The 27546-nt window shown below is 39.4% G+C and overlaps 1 protein-coding gene across 1 annotated transcript in view; it reads left to right on the top strand.

The window, feature by feature from the left end:
• Positions 1-1601: 1601 nt before the first annotated feature.
• The window catches only part of emc2 (ER membrane protein complex subunit 2), a 37394-nt gene continuing 11449 nt past the window's right edge, over positions 1602-27546 (top strand). Inside the window, exons 1-9 of the mRNA XM_088307390.1 lie at positions 1602-1717; positions 2317-2430; positions 8538-8602; positions 10125-10210; positions 11595-11652; positions 20549-20634; positions 21077-21136; positions 26459-26540; positions 26744-26854. Coding sequence (XP_088163516.1) covers positions 1678-1717; positions 2317-2430; positions 8538-8602; positions 10125-10210; positions 11595-11652; positions 20549-20634; positions 21077-21136; positions 26459-26540; positions 26744-26854 — 702 coding nt within the window. The 5' untranslated portion in view covers positions 1602-1677. The remainder of the gene's footprint in view (positions 1718-2316; positions 2431-8537; positions 8603-10124; positions 10211-11594; positions 11653-20548; positions 20635-21076; positions 21137-26458; positions 26541-26743; positions 26855-27546) is intronic.

Genomic DNA, 27546 nt, shown 5'->3' with positions numbered 1-27546 from the left:
GTTCGAGTCCATTCTTCTTTGGATTACACCGAATAAGAATGTGGATCGAATAAATTACATACACTATAACGTGCAAAGATTGGGGAACTTCATTGAAGAAGGATTTATAGCTATTAAAGAACAATTGGCAGCAACATCACTCATGGCATTTCAAAACCGCATCGCGGTGGACATGCTGTTGGCAGAGAGAGGAGGGGTTTGCGCCATGATTGGGGATCAATGGTTGTACTTTCATTCCTAACAACACTTCTCCGGAAGGGTCCCTCACAAGAGCCATTGCAGGCTTGCGCACCCTGAAGCATAAGCTGAAGGAACACTCAGGTGTGACTACCTCTGCATGGGATGAGTGGTGGAACAAAACGTTTGGTAAATATAAAAATATGGTATTTTCTGTAATGATTTCTATAACAATGTTCACCTCAATCCTTGTACTGTATGGATGTTGTTGTATTCCCTGCATTCGCGTTTTGCTTTTCCGACTTATCTCAACAGCTCTCGCTCCAACAAATTCCAAACGACAGGAAATATATCCTTTGATTAATTACAGAAGTGCTGGTGATGGAGGAGACAGTGATGACCAAGTTGATGACGACGACTGAATTTACCTGGGAGATCCTATTCGTTAATCCAAAACGCTCAAATACATTAAAGTTAAACAAAGAAAAATAGAGGGGTTTACATTTGCTATCAAGCTAATGATTTGATGGAATTAAATCTTTGGAAATTCCATTGATGATAATATTTGGGGCAAATGTAGAATAAACAGGGGGGAATGTTAGAATAATATTTGGAGGTTATTATACATTTGCCATGACGCAACTTTATTTCAATACATGGTGCACATATCATGTTGAAAAGAAGGGCGGTGGCACTTCTTCAGAAGTGAGTCTGAAGCAAGCAACATCGTGCTAGGTCCTGATAAGAGATGCTGACGTCAAAGTCAGCTGCGACCCACGACGACACACCAATGATGAACCGGACCAAACCAGCTTTTGAGAAGACGAACTGTACCACCCTTGAGTGTAATCTGATTCCCCGATGTTATAAAAGGGAATGTGTGAAAAGCATCGAGGAACAGAAGGAAGATGAAGTTGCCAAATAAACTTTGTTAACCTTTCTGTCTCCACTTGAGCTGTCTGTCTCTCCTTTTAGCTTTCGAACACGATATGTCAAATTGGCGAACCTGACATGTTGAATTTAAGTATTGAGTATTAAGTATTGAGTGTGTTTTTATTGTTTGTTGCACTGCTGAAACGAGACATCCACCGTCACGGGTCTCCGGCGCTGCAGACCTCGGCGCATTCCCGACGCCTGCAGTGAGCCAAGTCCACTCCACTCCTCCGACCTCCTCCGACCTCCTCACGATACATCAAATGCCACTGGCGCTGGTGCCCGGCCCGCAGCCAGCGTCGCGACCCCCTGTGCAAGACCAATGTCCACAGCAAGCAGCGAGAAGAGATTGCTAAAATAAAAAAAATACAAATACGAAAAATACAATAATAAAAATAATTACATTAAAATTTGTATTATTAAAATGAACCCCCTATCGAGATAGATTAAAAGCTAAATTGAGTTATGAAACAATAATTGTAACTACAGAAGGCGTATTCTGACGTGATGCCGCGCCCACTTTCAGTCACATGACAGAGGCACGGAAGCTTTTGCTGTTTAGAAAAGATGGCGTCGGTTTCAGAAATGTACGATGTAGGCTGGGAAGGTAAGGCAAGCAACGTTGTCACGGACTCATTATTTGGTCAATTTGTTGTACTTTGTGTGAGTCGGTCGTTAATTTGATGCTGTAGAGTGACAACATACCAATACGGGGAAGTAGCTCGCCGCTAGTAATAGCAAATGCTAGCTCAGGCGTCGTAATCCTTACCAGTTTTTCTTGTGTGTTGTTGATTATATGATTGACCATTACATTTATGTGAAAGATGCATGTTGTAAAAGACAAAAGGAGTTTACTCGTGTGCGGCGTATGGTTTGTGGCACGTCCATCATTAAGCGATTGTTATTGCTATATTTAGCCATAGCTGCAGCGTAGTGAACGAACGTTAACCTCTCATACAAATTCCGTTCGACTAATCTAGTACTTTAATGCTCGTGAAAATTATGTGGCTGCAATGTCTTTGGTGTTTTCCAGTTAAAATACAGAGCTGTACCGTAACACAAACCATTATCGTAGCAAAGCTTGTTTGCGTATGCCTCTGCTTTATTGCATGTTGCTGAACAAAATTCTAGCTAAACATGGACGAAGTTTGTTTACCAATGTGCGTCGCTAATTCGAGTGATGCGATGTATTTACTGTGTCTACAGAGATGCGAGACAAGTTACGCAAATGGAGAGAGGATAACAGCAGAAACAGTGAACAAATCGTGGATGTTGGCGAAGAGCTCATCGGTGAACATTCATCTAAACTGGGGGATGACAGTAAGTGCTCTGTTTAAAATTAATTGCTCATTGGAAGTGGACTAGCGCCCTCGGGTATGTCCTAATCGTTTAAATTCAGTTGTGCAGTTTGATATGAACACTGAATTAGAGATCAAGTATGAGTGAGATACATGCACCTATAAGTATGTTGGAGAAGTAGAACTCAACATATACAGCAGACATCTGCTATTGATAACTACCATATAGTATTTCCAAAAATGTAAGAGTGGCCTCTACTCTCAATTACTCGCAGCATGCAATATCCACTTCTCTCCAAATGGGCACACCCATTTTGCCCAACAAAGAAAAATAAGAGATGATAACTGTAATTGCATTTAGTGTCACCACATTTCTAAATGGTGCAGTTCTATTCTGCTTTAGTGAAGCTGATCTGGCTAGTCCCTCTATAAAAAAGTGACTGTGAAGAAACAAGCCGAGAATTAAGTGGTGACGTTTCCAATTGTACAGTTAATATGTTAATATGAACTATTATAAACAATTTTAACACACACATGCATTTGAAGTGGACTCTCAAGTTATAAACGGACCTTATTGAAAACCTTTCAAGCCATGCACGTCTTTGTCGAAAATATGCCTGTACTTATGTACATGTTTCCTTATGCGATCTGTCTCAGCATGAATGAGCAGACAAATTTGCGCTGTGCTTCTTGTGCTATTCAACCATCAATGGCTCTGTGTGAAATTCATTCTGATAGTTGTGCTTTTTTTTAATACTCTGAATTAGACCTCAGAATGATTTAAAGGTTACAATTGAGTATAAATGCTCCAAACCCCACATAAAATTCGATGTGTCCTTCGCCGGAGCAAATAAAAAGCAGTCGTGCACTGTCGAAAATTCCTTTTGCTCACGCGCACACACAGACACTCACACTGTTCCTCCAAACACAATTCTCACAGCGGTTGCGTACTGATTAACATGGCACAAACGTTTGACTGTGTGTATGATACGTACATCCAGTATTTATTTAAAAAAAATAACATAAAACATGACGTGTGCTCCCTATGGCCGCAAGAGACAACAAGCTATTGTGTGTGTGCAGCCGGAAGCAATGCCTACAAATAGTACAGTAATACCCCGCTACTTCGCGGTTCACTTTTCGCGGGTTCAGTGCTTCGCGGGTCTAAAAAATATTCGGGGGCATTGTAGTTTCGCCGAGCGGCACGAGGGGGCGCTGGAGCGGTTAAACGGCCGGCGTGCGCCGAAGAAGAGCGTGGGCGAAGAAGAGAGTGGACGAAGAAGAGCACGTTCCCCCGGGCACGATCCGGGGCAACGTTTCGCGCGGTTCGGACCGTACGAGAGCTCCGGAGGAGGCCGGCCGGCGTGCGTGACAGTTACGCCGAATAGGAGCACCTTTCCCGGGCACGGGCGGTGTGAAGCGGCCCCTAAGTTTAACCGAATGGAAGCTCCGGAGGAGGAGGGCATGCTCGCGTCACAGTCAAGCCGAATAGGAGCACCTTTCCCGGGCACGGGCGGTGTCAAGCGGCCCCTAAGTTTAACCGAATGGAAGCTCCGGGGGAGGAGGGCGGGCGTGTGTCACAGTTAAGCTGAATAGGAGCACCTCTTCCGCCCGGGCACGAGCGCAGCGCGAGGCTGTCAGTTATGAATGAATAAATGAATAAATAAATAAATGAAGAATGCCACCTTTCATTTCACAGGGCACACCGGACAGCGTACCAGCAGGTAAAAGTCAAAGTCATTAAATAAATGCAAAAAGAAGTAATTAAATAAATACAAAAATAATGGCTGGGGAATAAAAAAATAATAAGTTTTAATAATTTTTTTTTTGTTATAACATGAATTTCACTCTCTCTCTCTCTACCCATATATATATAAATATATATATATATATTTATTTTTTTAAGCATTTTTGAAGGTGCGCCGCTACTTCGCGTATTTTCAGTTTTCGCGGGTGGTCTCGGTCCCCATTAACGCGATAACCGGGGTATTACTGTACTTCGTCAGCTACCAATTGAGCAAGTTCTCCCACTTAGATAGATAGATAAATGTTTTATTGATTGTTTTCAGGAAATTATGTTGTTGCAGCAGCTCACACAGACATGAACATTTATTCATTCACATATGTAAGTACAAAGAAAACAAAAGGTAGAAATCATTAACCCTGTGCATTAAACAGTCAAATAGCAGCTGGAATAAAAGTATTTTTGAAACGCTCAGACTTGCACTTAAGTGCCATCAGTCTGTGGCTGAAAGAGCTGCCTTTGATTACCTCCAGGGTGTGAATGGTTGTGCAGGGTTGTCCTTGAGGATATCATCTTAGAAAGCATCCTTCCCTTGGTCACCTGTTGAACTGTTGGCACTTCCGAGCCTGCTTTTTTTAATAAGCTTGTTCAGCCTGTTCTTGGCAGCTGCACGCATACCTTCTCCCGAGCAGACAGCAAAGAACAGGGCGTTGGCGAAGACTGTGATAGTCGGTCCAAAGGAAGGTTGAACCTATGACAAATGACCGGAGTATCCTTAAAAAGTAGTGTCGGCTTTGGCCTTTGCGTTACATAGAATCCATGTGACTCTTCCACTCTTTCATCAAGCTGCACACCCAGGTATCTGTGTTTAGATACCACTTCCACTTCGGTGCCTCTGATGGTAAAAGGCGTTGGTTGGACTCCTCTCCTCTCTCGCCTGAAATCCACAATCATCTCCTTTATCTTTCCGGTGTTAAGGATGTGATGCTTGTGTTCACTCCATTAAACAAAACCCCTGATTGTACTTTTTCTAGTCACCCCTTCTAATCAGGCCAACAACTATGCTGGAAATCCGCTGAATAGATGGTAAAACAAAAGTGTACCCGCACTGTTCCCTGCATCCACCCCCATTTTAGATATCTTTTCACCCAGCAGCACATGACGGATTGTATTGAATCCATAAAGTCAAAATAGTAAAACCCCTAGAGCAGGGGTGGGCAAACATTTTTTGATTGGTGGGCCACAATGGGTTCTAAAATTTGACGGAGGGGCTGGACCAGGAGCAGATGGATGCAGTGTTTTGGTAACCTCACCTCGTCGGAGAAAAACCAACACATTTAATTTTAAATGAAAGCGAACAAAAGCATTACAACTAAATATGTCTTTGACACGCTTCATTATTTAGAAAATAAAACATTAACAGGGTTTATTCATTTAATTTTTTTCAATTTCGGCGGGCCGAATTAAAACGTTCAACGGGCTGCATGTGGCCCCGAGCCGTAGTTTGCCCACACCTGCCCTAGAGGCTTTAGAACAGGGGTCTCAAACTCGCGGCCCGCGGGCCGTAGTTTGCGGCCCCCGCCTTATTATGAAAGTTTAATGTTCGTGCGGCCCGCGAATTTGATATGACTGGCACTTTACATTGTAAAGTGCCAGTCTGTAGTTATAAAGCTTTAATTACAGTGTAATTAAAGCTTTATAACTATAGAAGTAGGCCTACTCATCCCAGAACTATGGTTTTTGCTTAGGATCTCTGCTATTTGACAAGATTTTGATTTAATTGACAGGAGACCCATGCGCGAACAGGATGTGCAGTCTGACGGAGCTTTGCATCAGCGCTAGCACAGACGGGACTAATTATAAAATGTAGGATTACCTGGTCACAGTGGATAAAATTGAACCGCGGATTATTGTTGGGCACATCTTCAGTTTTAAAACGAGGGTAGGATTGTAATTTTTTTTCCGATGTTTTAGCAGGGGTTTGATTGATGAATGTTCCACTCATGTTCAGGACAATTCATGTTCAGAAGAAGATTAAAGAACTGTTAATACAGACATTTGACTCATTATTATTATTATTTATTACTGATTAATTTTCTTAATTCCTTATTTATTTTCTTATTAATTCCTTATTTATTTTTAAATCTTATTTTGTGTTAAAAAATAAAAATAAAGACATTTGAGAAGATTAGATTTTTTTTATTTTTTTCTTGCGGAAAACCTGATGCGGCCCAGCCTCACCCAGAGTCTGCCTCTAGTGGCCCCCAGGTAAATTTAGTTTGAGACCCCTGCTTTAGAAGCATCCAGATGTGCACAGCCCCTGTGCAGCATATAGATGAGGGCATCGTCAACACTGATATTTGGATAATATGCAAACTGTACATCGTCCATGTGAGGTATTACACTGGTCCTGATATGAAGGAGAATCAACCTCTCTCACATCGTCAAAATGTGAGAAGTGAGTGCTACAGGCCTATATGCAACAGTCTGGACTGGGTGGGCTGGGGTTGTGTCGGAATGCTAAATGTACTGAAAAAACTTTACATCATCCAATCATCGTCAGACCCATCTTCTGATTCATAGCTGTGATCGTTTTCATGCCAGCCCACACCTGTTTAGCTCCATTCTACTGGAGTTGTTGTTCTCACTTGAGACTAGAAGCTTTTTTTTTACCCTCCCTCATCTCTACCTTCAGTTACCTCTGGATTTCTCTGACTTTATCCCTGTCACCCACATCAAAAAGCAATTTTCATCTCATTTAAAAGGGATTTCATGTTACTGGGAATCCATGTCTCTTGTTCAAATAGCAGTGAATTTCTTTGGAGGGCAGAAATTGATACATTGTGTAACAAATCTATATAATTTCCAAACTCACCCCCCAAAAAAGTCAAATCTTTTTCAAAACAGCACATGGGTCTCAGCAGTCTCAAAATTCCAGAATCTATGTTTTGGTGTTGACAGGTCGCCTTTTAACAGCTGGCAAGTAGGAAGGAGTAATGTGGTTTTCTGCTCGCCGCTAAGAAGTCAATATTTTTGTTGTGTATTTGCTCCTTGGTGGTTTCTTTCTTCGGGTTACACCACCACTTGTTGTTGACAAGGAACATCAAGCCCCCTCCGCTTTCCGCTCCCGTGGTGTCACCATCCGCAAGTATTGTACTAAAGCCGGTGAAAGTGATGGAGTCAGAGGTGTTTTTCATGAGCTATGTCTCATATAAGGCTTCTGTCCCGATACACTTTCTGGCTCCGTATAAGAGTCTCTAGCTCCTCCATCTTATTAGTTATAAAGCAGGCATTTCCCATAGTAACCGAGGGTAGCTGTGGTATAAAACTCACTCTCAAAGACCTCTCTGACCGTTTCACCCGCAGTATTTCCTTCAGGATGTCATGCCTCATCCCGAATTTTGAATTCTGAGACACTGGCCAGGTTGAGCAATTTATGATGCGAGTATGCCAGCACAACTGTGTGTTGGTCGCCTTCAACGGTTCTTGAAGCTGTTTGACACAGAGTAATAGTCCACCATACAAATTAAAAATGTGTTCAAAAATATGTCCTCCTACTACACCAAAAAAATAAAATGTTAGATTGGACCGAGAAAATATTAAAAACATTACAAGAACCTGCGCGGAGCTGCACGCAACAGGCCGGCACCTCAGCAGCACCAAGGAGGAAATATAATTCTATGATTAAAAATATGAGAGTGGCCTGTAATTTTCTTTCTAGGTATAGCTCAGATATAATGGGGAAAATTAGTAAAAGAAATCCAGAAAATTGTCAGATTTTTAAAGCATTTATTTGCTAAATTATGTACCAAGCTCCAGGCCGTAAGCGGCCAACGTTAGGCCCAAGGACGATTACGACGGCACGTTGGAATGTTGGCTAATAACTATGTTGAAGTTTTCATTTTTATCCTAAGATTGGCTCCCACGGTGCATTTTAGCCAAAGCTTGTTGTTATTTTGCTTAGTGAAAGGTGAGCCTTGATTACGTCTGGCGACAAAGTACACAGTTGCCGGAAGTAATCATGACTTAACGTTTGCTTTGCGCAATAACTTTTAGCAAGGGCTTTGGATAAAATGCTCCGGGGGATTCTAGTTAAGGTAAGATGTTTTAAGATGAACTATCAAAGGCTATAACATTTTATTTGCCAATTCTTTGTCATCCTCGGCTTGCTGAGCGAGCCATCCTTGTCAGGATGCTTGTAATCTTCTGATTAGAATCATAAAGGTTTGTGTACTGTGTTTAGCTTAAACAATGTTTAGCATTCCTATTATTACTATATATTTTTGGTAAATTACACAATTCAGATACATAAATAAAATGTCATGTTGCACAAAGAGAGAATGGGTTTTAACTCAGCCCCTTTTGTTTTTCTGTCTTCCGTCCAGTATGGATTATTTATGAGCAGGTGATGATTGCAGCATTGGACTGCAGTCGGGATGACTTGGCTCTGGTAAGATTTTATGACACTCCCTTACACAACCATGAACTTCAAAAGCAATGATTCTTTTGATCGCCGCCATTCCCACTTGCAGCATCATCTTTGCCCAATATGTAAAAACAAGTTTTATTTGGCCAAATGGTATTACTTTGCCGTTTGGAAAAAATTATTAGCAAAGGCTTGGAGTCAGAGGGTGTAGCACATCACAGTAAGTGAGTGACCCTAATTTAGAGGTCAACTTTTTTTCTTATTGGTTTCATGGTTTATATGCCGTGCTAATTTCAGTATTTAGTTAGCCTTAATTAGTGAATATTGTCCGTCATCAACATCAGTGTTTTCAAGATGACATATTTTCCCATAAAGTATCACAAACTAAATGATAGTATTGTTTTCTTATCCCCATGCTGCTGTGTGATGTGGTGATATTATATCAGCTTTTTAAGAGTAATTACCGTTCAAATCTTTGCGTTGACGTGTAGAAAAATAACATATCTTAGACAGAAAATAAAAAAGTGACTCAGGCTCTGTTAATGAAACATGCACTTTAACAAGTATTCACAAAACACTTAAAACCACATACTACTTATATTTCAGCATGTCTGTCGGCTTTTTAAAGGCTCTATTAAAACTATTGACCTCTTTGTTAAATCGTTGCCCAGGCTTACAGTAGTTGTGCTCTATTACCACTATTTCAGGATGTTTGAACATAAATTGCTTGAGTGCAGTTGAGAATATGCAGTTCCTGTTCTCTAGCCTGCAGTCACTCTTGTCTTAATCGTAGAGCCCCCTCAAAATCCTCTAGAATAGAATCATGAACCCTGTTGACAGCACTTGCTTTATTGTTGCCAGATCTCCAATATTGACCTAATTTTGACCTCCACATGCTCCCCGGCTATTTTGACTGAAGGTCACATGACCTACGAACCTGATGTCAAACTAATACTCCTTCAAATATCGATCTTAAACTGGGGGTTGAGCCATTTGTGACATATAACCAAATATTTTAGGATGCACTGGCATGGTTAACTACTCTTGTTTATTCTCAGCAAAAAAAAACAAAAAAACTTAACTAGCTAATTCTGGTCAAGCTTTATTTGCTTTTGTAACCTTAGCGCACAATGTTTTCTTTTTCATGTAGTTCAAGGCAAGCATTACCTACTTGAATACTGCATACAAAAAGAATAAATGTATTAATGACCGTATTGCATTGTTCAGTTTTTTTTGTCATGATACAGCTCTTAAATTCAATTAGAAATGGTGTTCAATTGTCTTCCTGCTGAAACCTTATGATTCTTACAGATTAAGCAAACAGTTACAAGGGGCAGCAAGCTCACCCCAGTGGGCAACTTGGGTAAAAAATAAATCCGAAGATATGTTTTGGGTGGTTTGGCTTGTACAGGGTTTTATGAAAGCAAAATAGGTCAAAATCTCAAAATTGCACTTTTTTCTTATTCGCGCGTGAATGGAGCATAAAATAGTTCAGTAGATACAGCCAACTATAATTGGTGTCTCTCGTCTGCCCACATCCTTGCAGACCTGTCTACAGGAACTGAGGAAGCAGTTTCCAGATAGCCACAGAGTGAAGCGATTATCGGGCATGAGACTGGAAGCTTTGGAAAGGTAAGCATAGAGCGCCAAAATGTGTAGCAAAGAAGAAGGGAAAAACATCAGGTTTTTTTTTTAATTGTACTTAAGGAGGCTTGAAATCCAAAACCGTTTACATAATTTGAAACAATAGTCTGAGTCTGTATATGTTCAGAACGATTTGAGGGTTGGGCGTATTTATGTTGGATCACTCAGCATTCATTTACTGAATTGGGTGACGTGGAGAAAGCTTTGACTTTGGATAGCCCTGTATAGCCCTTGAGCCGGAGTTCGGGATTCCCGGGAAGGAAGTGGTTAGATCCCAATGTTATTCTCGGGGTCCCTCAATTTCTGTTTTCGTCTTTCCTGTCCGGTTTTCGTGCTGGTACAAATGAGTGTGTCTTGGCCAAGTAAGTGTTTACGTCACCTCACGTGTTTCCCCTTCCCTCAGTGGTTCATTTTATTTACAAAACTTAAATGAAATTTCGCCTCGTCTTCTGTCTGACGAAGTAACCTGAACACCAGAGTTAATTGGTAGAAAAAAAGTGGGACACTTAAAGAATGCTTCTCACAATAATTCCAAAACACCCCCCACCCCACCAAATCAGCGGCTTGCATCCTTTTGCCATCTGAAATATTCCAAAGTGTGGCTGAGTAATAAAGTGAGTGTGACAGAGGCAGCCGTTCTTGACATGGGGCTGTTCACTGCTAATGGAAACCAGAGTTACTTCTGTCTGCTGAATTATGCGTGCTCCGACGCTGTCAGATCACTGACTGGACACTGCCTTTGACAGCTAAAATATCAAGGGTTAAGATTTGACAACATCATTGACGTGGTTGTTATTTTGCTGATGGAATATGACAGGTATGGGGCACATGTACATTTCATGTTACCCCCCGCCCCCATACACACACACGCACACTTTGGTATCATTTGATATTTAAAACTTTGACGCAATCATGTTGGCTTCAACCAGCAGTTTTGTTTGCCTTACTTTATATGTGTTGTGGTGTTGTTGACTCAGAGACAGACAACCAAATCAACATTTTGGCTGCACATCCAAGCACATTTTAACATTGCAATATGATCTTGTTTAAAGGTGAGTCAAACTGGATACATGCAAAATTGAATATTTGAAACAGAGGGTTTTGTTTGCATGGCGTTCATGACTCATTGTGAAATGAAACAGGACTTATAAGGTTGCCTGTGCAACCAGCAACCTACTCTTAGCTCAGTATTTATTTCATTCTTAAGATCACCACTGATTACTGTATAGCCTTATTGTAATCATAGAAACATGCATGCTGTATACAGAAACTTGATTCTCCCAAACTCTGTTAGAAATCCCCACCACCTAATTTCACAAGATTGGAAGTGGATTGTGTGAAAATTGAGATGTTACTTTCTTTCTTTCTAAAGGTATGATGAGGCCAACAAGCACTATGATGCTATTCTTCAAGACGACCCCACAAATACGGTAAGACAGTGATTCCCGACCATGGTGCCTTGTGCTACGGGAGAGCATTATTCTTTAATTGCATATGTATTTGTTCATCTATGTTTGTCAGTGACATAAAGGACAGACAGAACAATTACGTGCGCATCCAATAAATGGCAAAACGTTCAAGAAACTTTGTGTTAGATAGACATAGCGCAGCGGCGGTCGAGTACAAAACACTGGCGCATCTTGATTTTCGTGCAGGTGCAAGCCTTGTTTACCATGTTTTGGAATTCGGCAGACAGCTCTGTGCCATGCTGGGTGTTCCAGTGGACACTGTGCACCTGATAATTTGCTAGCTCAAAGTATTCTAATTGTTATGACGAGTAGAAACAAATCCAAATATGCTCAGGTTGTGTAATGCAATTTCGGTAAATTTGATTTTGGTGCAGACAGACAGACACTGATGTGTAGTGAATTTCTTCGTCTTTCATTCAATAATATGACAAGTGAGCCTCTAACCCTCTGATACATTGTAGTAATTAACTTAATTATTGATATGATTAAAATTTTTAATCACCAATCATTGTTTTTAAAATCACACACTTGGCCGCAGCACAGCAATTTGGGGATGGGAGGTGATGGTCTTCCAAGTGCCAACTTAACAGCGGTGATCTGTGATCGCCCTGGCCAGTTTGTCATCATCGGCCCATAGAGGTCTGCTTGCAGTTCTTCATGAACATACGTTGCGCTTGTCGACATCTTGCATGGACTCCAATAAATCAATTTGTACTTCCACCATGTCAAATACTGTGTGCCCTTCGCATGTCAATTTTTAAAATGTCCGCACTAAAATTCACCCCCTGGTAAAACTCAGTAGTGATTTAATGTGATTTTTTTTTTTTTTAATGTGTATGGCCTGCTTTTTTCTCCCCCTGCTCTCTCATCTCAGCCCGTTAACACAATTGAGGGCGTTAGCTGTGGTGGGCTAATGGCTACAAGGCTATGGCGTCTTAACAAAACGTTAGCACCGTGAAATGTCTGACCAATAAAAGCAGCAGTAACTTAACCCACATGATCCTGTCTTCTCAAAATTCCACAAATTTTGTGATCTTTCGGGCCTGATGATATCTGCGAACTTATTTTTCATCGTAGTGGTAACGCCAACGACTGCCTTAAGGAAACGTGTTTTAGTCGTTTTTCTCCTACCTCATATTCTCTCAAAAAGTGTTAGACATTCATGATGCTATAGCAAGAAGTTCGTCAATTACATCATTGACATGGCAACGATCTTTATGCGAAGAAACCATCGCTGATTTTGAAGGTCATCGTCATGACTTATCATAGCTGACTTGTATTTAAGTTGCTTTGTCTGCCTCTACAGGCGCTTTGGTATAATTAAGTATTTTCCCAATATTTCTAACTTGTCTTGTTGTTGATAGATTTAATCACGACACCTCCAGTACATAGCGCACGCACAGTCTGCTAAGCTACACATCAGCTTTACGTGTTTTCAGCCGTTGGAAAGCTTGTGTGCTCACAATTTCCTCTCGTTTGTGCCTGAAAAAAAAACATCGCTTATGTGTTGTAGGTTGCCTTTCTTTCACGTGTATTTCATGTTTTATACATATACGTTTTATATTTAGTTTATTCTGAATGCCAGTAAATTTACAGTGAACTGCAAACTACATTTTACATTGTACATACAAGTTATTCACGGCTCTTCATTTTGTCATTTATGCGTATGCCGATATAATTTGAATATTGTGCAATATTTGTACTTTTTTTGTATGTTTTTCCATCATTTCAGTTTTACAAAAAATATATACTCAAGAGATTGAAGAGTAAACAATTCAACTTTACTCTACCCTTTGTATTTCTCTTGAAGATTGTTTGCTGTCCTTTCTGTTCAGACGCACAAAGGACCGAATAGTCGCAACATGCACGAAAGCTCATGAAAAATTTGCAAACCGATCAAGCCTGACAAAAATCTATATTTTCTTAGTTTGATGTTTTTTTTCCTTTTAATGGCTTGGTAGCTTCCCCTACAAATTTAAAAACATGTTCAAGGATGTTTGCAAATATGTATGTTAATGTACTAACGTACAAGTAACTTAAGATTCACTCTGCCCTTCTCAACCCCCTCAAACACACACGGGTGAAAGCTGTAGCACAAACACAGGAACAGGATTTGCATTGGAACAGAATGGCTACTTGTGAACTGTTCAGTGTTTTAAAACTTAACGAGACGAATGAATAAATGAACGAATAAATAAATAAATTGCTGGGAAGCTGAACGGGCGCTACAAAGATTCTGATGGGGCTATAGCACCCCTTAACCCCGATATAGTGTCATGCATGTTGGCGACTGAGCAAAACCGCAAACATGGCATGTAAGTAAGCTGCTCATTTTCTAATTTGCTTATAAGTCAGCCATGGAGAGGTGAATCAGAATATTTTTAGAAGTTGAGATGGGGATAAGTAGAGATGAATAAATTTTAGTGCCAATTAATTGACGTTTTTGGACATTATGGACAATGATTTTGAATGGCCAGTTTGTGTCTGGTTCCTCTGGTGACTCTCACCAAAGAAGGGGGCTTTGGCTACTAGAAAGGGGTGTGTTGAGAGTAGTTGGGTATTTACTCAATCCTCCAAAACAAATTGATAAAAAATGTGCCATCCCGGCCGGATGGTCACTTTAAGGAACACCAGCTGTGTTTGCTTGTCTTTGCTAGGTACTTGCTAACAAAAAATGAGATTTAAAGATTAAATACTTTGTTGATATTCCATTTAATTGAAATCATACTTAGTCTGGAACATTTCAGGGTCAAACTCTTACCAGATGAAAACAATTCAAAGAGAAGAGCTAATACTTCAATTGTCAACAGCCAAGCCTTCTTTTTTGTGCTATCTGACATTTTGTTTGTAGCATCAAAACTCCCTAAATCAAAGAGATGGGCAGATAGTGGACAGGTGGAAGTAATAGAAGTCAAACAGGTACGGACCAAGGAAAGCAACATAATAGTTGACGACAGAAACGGTCTAAGAGTTAGCCATCTATATTACATGTACGGCTTGTACTCTAGGAGATGCAAACAACTCATTTACAAAAGAACAGGCTTGACTTTGCCCAAAAAGTACTGTGACAAACCTCAACAACGGTTATATTTAATGATGTTCTGGGAAGGCCAGTGGAAACGAATTTGGGGGGATTCTAGAAATGTTTTTACAAAAGGGAATGAGAAACAATTTTGACTCTAGTAAGACCCAACTGAGCACAGGGTGTCATTCAGCTCTGGAGTTGGGATGGAACAAAACAGACGGTTCTCTGTTTGTGGGTGTCAACCATGGATCTTTTCTCCCCATCCTTTCCCTTTGTCACTGGTGTAGTGATAAAGTGTGGCACAGTGATGAGCTTTATCATTTAGTAAGGGTGCTCTGATCGATTGGCCACCGAATGAAATTGGAATTGATTTGGATATCAGTATATTACATACAGCCTAAATTCACAGATTAATAGGGAAAAAACAAAACGAATAAGGATTGACATCCTTATAACTAAATAAATTTAATGTATTGTGCTACTCAATTAGAGGTGCAATTACAGTATTGTGGCCAATCTTTAAACTGCCTGTCTTGCCGATCCTGATGTTTTTTTTTCTTTCTTTTTCATAACCAACAGCATACGCATTCATTGTTCCAATCGTATCTGACTGTAAAACATTTAACATTATGTGTGAAACAAGACATGAAGTAGTTCCCTCAAAAAATGAAAAGCCTATTAGTAATCTCACAGACAAAGAGGACAGTGGGTGATTTTTTTAAACATTTTTTCCCCCCTCCATAGCTCTTCAGAGGGAGATGAGAAAGGTGGAGTCGATTTTTTTTTTTTTTTTTTTTTTTCAATACTGATCCGGATCAATTGATTTGTGCACACCTACACGCAGTGCTCTCTGCTAATCTGGTGGCTAAATCATATGAGACGCGAGTACAGTGTGCTTACTGATACGTTACGGCAAAGTGCCACATTCTATGTTGCTGTGCTGTGCTTAGCAGTTGCAAACCTTTCATCAGGGGTGTCAAACTCATTTTTGTGGACGGGCCACATCGTAGTTGTGGTTTCCCTCAGAGGGCCGGTATGACTGTGAACCCATATAAATTGATTGGAAAGCCAGTTTTGAAATCAGCAGCTAGTAAGTAACAATTTTTCAATTCCTTTTAAAAGGGGAGGATTGGTAACAAATAAATGGCAATATCTCATATCTCAGTGTTGTTAAAAGTAAGAAAATATGCTAGAAACAGGTAGTTGAGGCAGATGATTTGCCCTTTGCGGGCCACATAAAATGAGATGCGGGCCAGATCTGACCCCCGGGCCTTGAGTTTGACACATGTGCCTTACATCACTGCGGGTTTCATAATGAGCAGGGGTTGCTGTCAAGGCTTGGACCAGACAGTTTGGTCGCTTACTCCCTGTAGCATTCTCTACAATCAGTCTTGTATTTCTTTATGTTCGTGACCCTGGCATATTACTTCTGAGTTAGAAAAATAGCCACTGAAATAACTCATATTTCATCAAAAATTAGATCGCTGTTGTGCCAAAGGTAATACATAATCATATATGCCTGTGTTAACGGTGGAAAGCTTAAAATATTATGTTGGCCCTTTAATACTTCCACTCATTCTCCAGCAGTAATGGAAACAGGCATATGCCACCTCTTTGAACCCAAATGAAATTCTATTCTGATTTGTCCTGTGATGTGTGATTATGGGGGTGTAATTCGGTTTCATTGTAATCGGAAGACAAGGTTCCACATAAACATCGTGTTTCATCTGGATTGGGCATTTCCAAACACCTGCCTTTACTTTGGGAATGATGATTTTGACAAATAATAATAACACATATTAATAACATAATCATGATACAAAAAATAATTGTTTGAATTAAATTCTAATAAATTAAATATTAATTTAATAATTATAAATAAATAAATAAAAATGGATAGATGGATAATTTATGTACCATGTTACCAGACCAAAATAGCACAAAAAAAAAATCACAATTTCTTTCACTTGTAATTAACGTCCCATTTTTTTTTTAAGCAGTGGCGGCCGTGCATTTCACACGTAGGCCTTCATTGAAGTCACCATGGCTGGACAAATATTATACAGAAACACACTTAAACAGAACTGAGTGAGTGGACGACCTATCTTCTCTTGAAAGGTACATCTTGAAAATGCCCCTGCAAGTGTATCTGCAATTAAATCCACACTTTTCCCACCTTTGGCCATTGTGTTTTTAAAAAAAAAAAAAAAAAGCAAGAATATATTTTACATTTTTGAACGGTCGCCAGTTACGACTTCCGGGTGTGTTGATTCCGCATAGTACAGCCCCCTCACGAGTGAGTATCCAATCACAAAACGCGTTCATTACCTTCAGCGTAAGGCCTGCGAGAAGGCTCACTGTAACCAACTTGTGATCTGATTGGCTATCGCAGCTGACTATCAACTCTAAAAGCTCATTCACTGTGACAGAACAGATGCCCGCACAATTGTATCTGACGGCCTCGGAAAGAATATTGCGTGCTTCTGGTATTGTGAAATCTACCTGGCAACATGAGCTAGATGAATTCTGATTGGATAAAAAAACTCTCACTAAAAATACAACACTAGGATTTATATGACATCAATGTGAAGAATGTGATTGTGATTTCTTCATTGTTAGGCCAGCAGAGAAGGCCTTGAAGGCCTTGACGTCCACCACCGTTTTTAAGGGACAGAAGTTTGACAAATGTTTTAGATCTCATTAATCATTTACTTAAAAAAACCCAGCAGATTAATCAATTTGTTGAAAAAAAAAAGAAATTATCAGTGGTTGTAGCCATGAAATGAAAAGTTTTACACTGAATGTGATTTGTATCGGCAGCTTAAAACCCTGATCAGAACATCCTTACCATTGAGTCAACTTGGGGCAAGGACTATCGCAAGCAATTTCTTCTACAGGTTCAGCAGTCAGCTGGGGATGGGCCTGGGAAATGATGGAAAATTGGTGACCACAAGGAAGACTTACAAAGCATGCCAGCATGCAAAGTAGAGATTGGAAAGTGAGCTGTTGTAATTATAGGCTGTGGAGATGTGGTACCCATTAACCAAAATTGTTGAATCAACAAAAATTGCTCAAGGTTTTTCGTTTCTTTTTACCAAGACAGTATCCAAATGTTTTTTTTTTTTTTCAAACTCTTCTCCATTCCATTGCTTTTTATCTTTCATCGACCACAGCTAGTGTTTTCACGATACCAACATTTTGACTTCGATACTATACCTTCATAAAATACCTTGATACTGGAACTGAAACGACGATATCCCGGGACAAACTATATCAGTAAAAAAACAATGATATAGGTGACAGTTTAGCAACTTCAAATTAATTTTATTTGTGTGAATTAAAAAATACTATAAATAAAATAATTAGAATACATTTGATGAGAAAAGGCATTTTGAACATTTTTAATCAACTTAACATGAACAATGTAACCTTTTTCACTCACAACTGATCATTTTATGTTTATACATTTAGATGCTGTATAAAAGTACATTTGGGCAAAAAAGTATTTGTTATACATATTGTTCAGTTAACGGTAGCTAACGTTGAATTTACTTGATTTTTCTCGCGCAAATCAGGTTTTCACAATATTAATAATATAATAATCTATATATAATACAAGTAGTCCTCAACTTACGAACAGAATTGGTTCAGAGAGGCTTTTGGTAAGTCGAGACGATTTTTTTTTTTTTTTTAAACATTACATTAAGAAAATTTAACTTAAAGTAAATTCTAAACTCAAAGTGCAAGTTTGTTTACCTTTACTCCCACTCAGTTTCAGCCTGGTGAGTAAGCATGTCACTTCAACTCACTTGTGTAATTCGCAAAAGCATTTTTTTGAGGCACAAAAATTTGCACTTTACACATTTTTACACAGCCTGGCCCTTAAAATTGGACAAAGACTTAGAAAAAAGGAAATCCTTTTGAAAAGGCATTTCTTTCAATTCAAAGTGCTTACTGTTCCATCGAGGGCTGGGCAAAAAGGTCCAAGTTGAATTAAAAAAAAATAGTCTACACTTTTTTTCAAAAATGTTTTTTATTTTTTTTATTATTTTATTCAATTCATTATTTTTTTGCTCCGGGGTATTTCCAGGCTCCATTGTACGTTAATACAGACATTTACAGGCCACATGATTCCTTTCATTGCTCGCTTTCTAAAACATTTCTTTTTTTCCACTGTTAGTGCCCTCTTATGGTGGAAAGTAGCAATGCAATCAGGGAGTTTTTCATCAGGGGCACGTCTTGATGTGTCGCCAGTAATTATGTTTGGCACAGTTCTTACCCCGTATGTATCCCACTCATTTTTAACACAGGCAGTAACTTGTAATTACGTTTGTAACCATTAGGATGTTAGTGTCATGACTGGGATTTGATCCGTTATCTGTGTGAAAGGCACCAATCCACAGCATTGCTCAGCTGCACGGTCTCATGTTTTTAATCCAGCATGGCTAGTTAGAAAGTAGTTAAGACAGCATTGCTTGATTGACAATACTGCACGGTGTTTGTCGACTAGATATTAAGATGTGTATCAGTTGGAAATGGAAACTCATTCCATTTGTTAAACCGCAAGAATGCTAACCTTAGCTTGGCATAGCTTGAGACGCGTGTTGTCAACACGTGGTAAGCTAAGTGTGAGTGTAAATGACATGAATTCTTGTGGGAAAATGTGTCTACGAAATCAACACAAATAAATAACAGGCCAATGTAATGCATGTCCATGCTTTCAGCGTGGGCTCACTCGCAGCCGCCAAGATGCGCTCTTAACAGGCATGATTTGCTTCCAGCAGTGGACCGTCAGCACACTCGCAGCCGCCCACGAGGCGCTCTTTGCAGCAAGTTGCACCATTTAAAAGCATGTCAGGAATGCTGGTTGAAGCTGGAAAGTTTAATTTGATTTTGCAAGCATCAAATTCAAAATGAGTAAATATTTGCTAACGGAAAAGTATATCTATTTGAACATGAAACATTTTTCGTTCTCATGTATTCAATGGAATATAGGTTTAAATGGATTTTAAAATCATTTTATTTCATTTTTATTAGTTTTAAACACCATCCCAGCTTTATTGGAATTGAGGCTTGTACAATCAGTGGAGATCAAACCTGGTCGGGACTGCGATGCCCTTGCAGGTCCATGTTCCCGGTTAATAATTGGTTGCTCCCAAAGGCTTTGGCAATGAGTGATGCAGAGGAAGCCCCACTCAAGCAAGTGCCAGTACATAAATAAAGTAGGCTGTGGCAGAGCAGTGCACTTTGAATGGACCAGCAACTTATTATAATTTTTTTTCACTCACTACCATGAGGAGGAGAGTAACGCGGGTATAACTGTGGAAAAGTCAGCGCAGTGGAAGTAATAATTTATAGTTCAGATTGATGAGAATTTAATCCCCCTTTAGGTCAATTCGGCATCGAAACGAAGCGGAACGCATTTTTCAACTGATGTAAATAGGACAAGCGAAGTCCGAGATGCCTGCTGTGCCAACAGGAAGGCAGGCATTTGGGTTTAGGGTAGTGTGCCATTTTCCCCAGATGGTTATGTAATGACTCACCACTTTATCTTAGCCCATGAGCTCATTTATTCGGCACTGCCAATATCTCCTCCAATGTCCTGTTTCTCGTCTTCATTTCAAAACTCCATTATTGAAATAAATAGACTTTAAAATGTCATCTACTGTTTCTGGTTTTACTCAATTGTCTTCATGGCTGTTGTTGTGATGCACCAAAATGATTTCGTGATAAATACTGTAAGTTGCTGTGAGAAGAAACTCTGAGCTCAAACAATCCATCGCAGTCACATTCTCTAAGACACTCTGAGCTAAATCCTGTTTTATTCTTCAGGCTGCAAGAAAACGCAAGATCTCGATTTTGAAGGCCCAAGGAAAGAGCCCTGAAGCCATCCGGGAGCTCAATGAGTATTTAGAGCAGTAAGTCTCCCTAACCTTTCACAAATGGAAGACTGACACTTTTTGTACATAACTGTATATGTCTAGATGTCTATATATTTGCTGAGATTGCATTCTGTCCCAGGAACAGTCCGTGCTGACTCCCATTTTGGGGATGGAGGAGGAAAAGTTTTTTTATAAAAGGGTGTTCTAAGCAAGGATGGGAGTGGGTTTTCGACAGTCCCTGTAATCATCCCTAACCAGGACAAGTACCCACGGATGTTCTTTTTACTGACGACAGATACGCACTCAGCCTATCTTGAGTGTGTAATACCCCAATATTAGGGCTGAATAATTTATTGTTATGGGACTGAAATCGAGATCTCAATGCTTTACTTTGCTTGATATTTTGACCTACTAGTTTTAGCTGGGTTAAGTTGCATGTCTTGTGCATTATTTATTCAGAGTTCTTTTTGTGTCACAGGTTTGTTGGTGATCAAGAAGCATGGCACGAGTTGTCGGAACTCTACATAAATGAACACGAGTAAGTATATTTTTATTATCCTGCAAAAATAGTTTTTGGTGAGCATGAACACTTGCTCCAATTGGAAAGCCAAATTAAACTTGCACACCGAAACCCCATATGCTTGATTTGGGGAGCACTGCCCCACTTCACCATTATGCAAGAAAAGATCATATCAGATATTGCACCAGGCCTTTTTATAAAACCAAAAAAAATAAATCAAGACAATTACTGTGACCAAATTCTTAGTGGATTACATTTACACTTAGGCTATGTTCACGATGCAGCTCGATTCAGTTTGTTTTTGCCCATATGCAACGCACAACTTTTTTTTTTTTCCATGCAGCGTGAACAGTACAGACCAATTTTTTTTCCTAATCGACCTCTTTCGTACGGGAATAGATATCGGACATGATGCATCATCAGTGTATACGCTCATCCGCATGCATCCAATCCCAATATGCGTTCTATGCTGGGGACTGGGGGCGGAGCTTGCAAGGGAGGTGACAGTGAATATTTTATTCTTTTGACAAACAGTGGTAAATTTCCATTTGACTTTAATATAATCTCACCTGAAACACAAAGCATAAAGTTCATATTTGTGGTGATAATAGTAATTCAGCCACGCAAACAGTTCAATATTTAGGCGTGGCAATGACGCTAGGCCATCTTTAGTAGATCTGTCTGTGATGCAACGTCATCTTTTGTAGAGGTCTCCATGAAATAAAGACATCAAAAAGGGTCGCCTCATTTCCCCAAAATGTTTGACGTTTGTCCCCTTTTTACTGCACAGAATGCTTTCTCCATGTGCCGTGTGTGTGACATGGTAAGCACATTGCCAAATGTATTTGGTTCCGGTGCTTATTCACCCCTATGTTCGCAAACTGTTTTTGCCTTTTATGTAATCGCGTTCAGTGTTTTCCCTGCTATGCCCGGTGGTAGAGCCGGCCAGCATCAGAAGAGAGACTTCATTTTAGTCAGTGTAGTATATTTACATGATCAATTGGTAGGCCTATCAAGATAACCAATTTTCCCGGATGATATATTTACCCAGAATTTTAAATTAAAGAAATGCCACTTGTATACTGATGATGATAGAGCAAAAATAATTAATTGCATTTAAAAAGGATGTAATTCATCTGTGAATTCTGTAGAATACGGAACACTTCCAATGAAATGTAGAACAATATCATTTGGGATAGATTAAATAAAGAAGAACACAGTGCTCTATAACTTGGATATTTGCATGTTTTATTTCTTTCACAATCTCCTCTTTCCCCTGCTTGTACGAGGCTGGATTGGCTGTTTTGGAACTGCATATTTTTTAGGTAATTTGTACTGCTTATATAGTCTGCAGTTAGGTTAAAAGTGAAGGAATCATTGCTGGAAGTACATGTGCCTATACGTTCAGTGTTGTTATCGTTATCATCGCCTATTCTTTTTTTTTTTCTGTATAAATTTTACTCATTAGAACAGGTCACTTTATATCTGCTAGCTCTGTCTACTGTATTCTGTAAATGTACAACCAGCCTGCATATCATTTTAGTGTTCGTAATTTTAGAATATTTTTGGTTGCTGGTAACCTATGAGATTTTTGTAACGTAAAACTGGTATCTCGGTTCACGAAAGCAATACTCTCTTAATATAAACGATAGAATGAAAGTATAAGGGAACCCAAGTTATGTGCCAACTGGGGTTCTTTCATTGTTTTTGTTTTTGTTTTTTTTTCATGATTGGATGATGTTTTCGCACTGTTTGCTCAAGACAATTAATTGTTGGTGACTACCACATTTTTTTTCAACATCTTAGTGTTTGACAAAAAGTTGACATTTGAAATGACTTGAGTTTTAATGTGTGTGCACTTGCTCACATTGGCTCAATGGTGTTTTGGTTGCCCTGGTGTGACGGTAGTGGCAGAAGGAATGTGTAGCATGGTAAGATGTCTACCTATTGAAATTTTCAGGCTTTTGGAAGGGAGGCTTTATTTTTGTGGAAGCCAGAGTAAATTCAGGGGTGAGCGGATTATCTCCCAGTTTATCCAAACACTTGTAATTTCACTCCCCCTCCATATCTCCAGACGTGTCAATATCTTTTTTTTTTTTTTCTTTTTTTGAGTTTAAAAACTCCCCATTTTTCCTCTTCTTCTGAACAACACGATATTATCACTTTTTTACCAGTCTGTCAAAGAAAATCTGTTGAGATGTACTCAGTTGATGATAGGAAGACAGTTGAATCTTAACTTGTAAAACATCAATGCATTCCTGTGAATATAATTGAGTCAGCAGAGTTTGCACAACTTTGGAGTTTAAGTATTACAAAGAAGGCTGCATGAAACTGTGACGCTAAGTTGGACTCATGTATAGCGACATTTTTTTTTAACCACAAACTAAATTTTTGATGAATGAGAATGTGGAGAAAGGCCAATTGACTGTTGTATTCACTTCCAAAAGAATTGTAAGCTATTGTTCATATTGTGGCTACTGACTTGCTCAAGAACTGTGCTTTTGCATGAGGCTCAGAGCAGCCATGGAGAAGTTGCTTGGTGATGGTGGAAGGAGATGGCTCAGTGAGAAATGAGGAGAGGTAAGAGTCTGGCCCAAGTATAAGATTCTTGTCGAGGCTAATGGAACAGACTCTCTTGCAAGCCACGGCCCCTGCACAAGCACATCTGAAAGTCTTTATAGAGAGGAAGTGGTAATTGTAAGCAGCCCCCAACTTTCTGAGCCCTGTGATCTCCCTTTTTGTGAAACCCCCTCCCCCTGTTTATTTCTTTCATTCTCTGTTCCCACCTTCCTTTCCCTTCCTCTGCTGTTAATCTTTCAACCAGTTACTATGGCCGGCTTTAAATAGCTGTTGTGGCAGTTAAATCTGGGCGGTATAACGAATGGCTTATTTTACCCCGTAATGTAAAGCATGAACATAATGGCTCAGTAATGCTTAGATTATTTTTTCCATTTGTATTTATTATGCTCATTGGTGTCCCTGAAGGGGAAATTCAACTCACACTTCGATGAATACTGAGTTGCATGCCACACAGAACCAGCTCACATTCATGCATGCAGGCATGCAAACAGAGATTCATAGTGAAAGAGGTGTGCAGAGTGCTGCCTCACTTGGGTGATGGGGACAATACCTTGCTCAAGTGCACTTTGACAAAAACCAGCAAGCAGACTAGCATCTCACCTTGTTGCCTTTTTTTTTTAAACGCGTTTCTCTCCTGTGTCCTCCATCTTCATAACCCAAGTCCCTACAGACTGAGTTATTGTTACATACCAAGGCAGAATTTGTAAGATGTTTCTGGCAAACCACATTTGATTTTATTGGGATTCCTAAATGTCAGATGGTGATAAAGACACCTCTACACAACACTTGAATGTGATGTTTGAACATGATAATAACATCAAACTATGGAAAAGTGTAATTTTTATGTTCATATAAGCCAAGGGCCTTGTGTCGTTACCGATCATTAGTGCCTCTCGCAGAAGTTATCCTTAATGTTCCCTCCCTTATTACTTGATTATTTTTCAGATTATTCATTCATTTGGTCCTGTTTGACATTAGTCATCACAAATGGTTATGAGTGGGGAAAAATCAATTTTGAGTTGCATTGTGGTGTAGTTGTAAAATATTTTTAATTGAATAATACATTTCAATAATCCATAATTAAACAACACAAGGTTGTCATGAAAAAAAGTAGAACTTGGTAGGTGCATCTGCTGACAGACAGTGATTGTCATTCACAACAAAGCGTTGCTCCTGTGAAGTGCAAGTGCTTGACCGCACGGGAAAAAGTTCTAAACCACCACCTCTTGGATGCATAAGAACAATTGTTGTGTCTTGGTGTTGACATACAGTTTTTGATTTGCATGGTAGCGTTTTTACTTGTTTTTAGATATAATGACAAACTGCATTAACTGACAAAGTAATTCTAAAGTGTTCCGGAGCCCACATAACAATATCCATTACACAATAATACAGTTTTTAATGCAGCGCCACCTAATGGATCGAGCATCCCAGGATTTCAATTTTATTTTCCGGCTTGTCGCTTACGTGCAGAGATTTCTCCGGATGCTTCAAATATTTCGATGATATAATGAATGGTAAATTGTTTTTAATTGTAGGTTGAGAAATGTTGTTCATCAGCTGTTGGAATGTTTCCTCACGTAGTGTGACGCTCACCCCATTTTTCCTTTTAATAGCATTTTTGTTTTTTGGGGCGAATGTGCTCCAGGCATCAAATTCAAAATGAGAGAATGTTTACAAACAATGTTCATTAGTTTGAACATTTATTATCTTGTCTCTGTAGTATAGTTAGTTCAATACAGGTTTAAAAAAGATGTGTACATGTTTAAAAAGATTTGCAAATCATTGCAAGTTTTGTATTAAAATTTTACACAACTTTCAACTTAATTGGAATTGGGTTTGTAAATTGATGTTAGAAAAACATTTGTTAGGAAATAGTACAAATATTTCAAATTTAAACAACTGAGTCTTTTTGTTTGAATAAAAGTAAGGCGAAATGTTGGATTGGGCCTCTGTTTCATTCCAAAAATTTCAATGTATCATATTAAACAACAATAGATTAACAAAATTGATCCCTTTGGGATAAATTCATTTGGAAAAACAGAACTGTCACTGATTGTAACATAAATTAAGAGGTGCTGCCTCCATATGTTAAGTGTCCCGGAAATTGTAAACGGAATTGCATCCTGCAACGCAGTCAATTTAGCACTCCAAGTACACGTATGGGACCTTGTTTTAGTACAAAATTGTGTGTTCATTCATTTATTTTATAACCTCACTGATCCTTTATATTTATGGCCATTTTGTCATAATGTAAGCTGTTCACAACAGTTCCAGCTATTGTGAAATGCCCTATAGAAATAAAGTTGTATTGTGTTGTAAAATGTAAAAAAAAAGTGTTTTATTTTATTTTATTTTTTTTTAATTAGGGAGCAGCAGTGTAGTGAGGTCAATACTCTGCAGTCTGTTACTGAGAAGTGATGCCATCTGAGTACCGGTACTGTGTGCCAGCTGGTTTTGGTAGCTACCTCAGCGAAGTAGTTGGCTGCAGATAGAAAAACAAAGGGACGGCATTGAACCGCTGTGTTCTTGCAAGACTATTCCCACATTTGTGTTTAATTTCCGTAAGCTTGTAAATATTTTTTCTTGTTGGTGCATCACCATATTTTCACGAATAATTTGTATCAAGGAGACCTTAGTCATGGTTTACATTTCAGTTTGTATGATATCAGTAAATATTTTGTTGCTTCACACTTCAAAACCTAAGGAATGCCAAACCTACAGCTAAATCAATTTTACCCTTTTCCTTCTCTTTCACAGTTATGGAAAAGCTGCATTTTGTCTTGAGGAGCTGATGATGACCAATCCTCACAATCACCTGTATTGTGAGCAGTATGCGGAGGTATGTAACCATTTGCACGTCTGTCATGAAGCACTGCGGCGAACTATGGAATAAATGTTTAATTTCTGTGAATATAACCTCATCTCCAACTCCAAGGCGACAGACACACTCTTAGCAACGTTTCACAGAAAAGTGGTTCACGAAAAAAGTGTTCATCCGGTGTCATTCTGCCATTACTATTATCGGCTTTGTTTTCCTCACAGGTGAAATACACTCAGGGAGGCTTGGAAAATCTGGAGCTGTCTCGAAAGTATTTTGCCCAGGCTCTGAGGCTGAACAACAGAAACATGAGAGCATTGTTTGGTCTGTATATGGTGAGTCCCGCTTTGCATGTGGAGACATCGGGATAGAAAGCAGAACAGAAGAAACAAAAATAGACATTTTTGTAGCCCTGTGGTTTGTCAGCGTTGAGCCCGGCCACAAGGTGTGCCAAGTACCACGCAAGTGAACATATCCACCAGTATATGTGGACGTCTTTTTAGAGGGGGAGAAGGGCTCTCAGACAGGTCAGCTCATTGCTGACTCAGATGGTGAACGCAAGCATTGGAAAGTCTTCCCCACTGGAACTCTTTAAGTAATAATACCCCCTTGCCGGGAACTTTTTTATGACGACGACTTAAATAAATAAAGCAGTCATGGTTTGAAAGAGAGTGCAGGAATCTCTGGAGAAGTGATCCAACCAGGTGCCACTTTGATTGTAGTTTTGGCCGAACAGCCCGCTGGTAATTTGATTTGTTTAAACCGGATGTTGTTTGCTATAGCCAATGTATCATCTGAAAGTGAGACCTGACATAAGAACATAAACGAAGGGCTGCTTGGAATTAAAGGTGCATAGGGGAAGCTGGTCTAACACAGAAAGCCCTTCTGTTTTCCTTGTGCAGCACTGGCATTCTTCATATAATCCAAACAGTTTAAAACAGCACACTTGTGAAACTCTCCGAAGGCTCAGCAACAAGTACGAGGAACCGAGTTGGGTTAAATGGAGACATTTGCTTCCTCTAACATT

The sequence above is a fragment of the Idiotropiscis lumnitzeri genome, chromosome 10 (assembly GCF_059441095.1).
Source record: "Idiotropiscis lumnitzeri isolate Australia: NSW breed Sydney's pygmy pipehorse chromosome 10, RoL_Ilum_1.0, whole genome shotgun sequence".
In the NCBI taxonomy this organism is placed as follows: domain Eukaryota; kingdom Metazoa; phylum Chordata; class Actinopteri; order Syngnathiformes; family Syngnathidae; genus Idiotropiscis; species Idiotropiscis lumnitzeri.
Note: the sequence above shows the minus strand (reverse complement) of the source record. Positions and strands in the feature narration are given on the sequence as shown.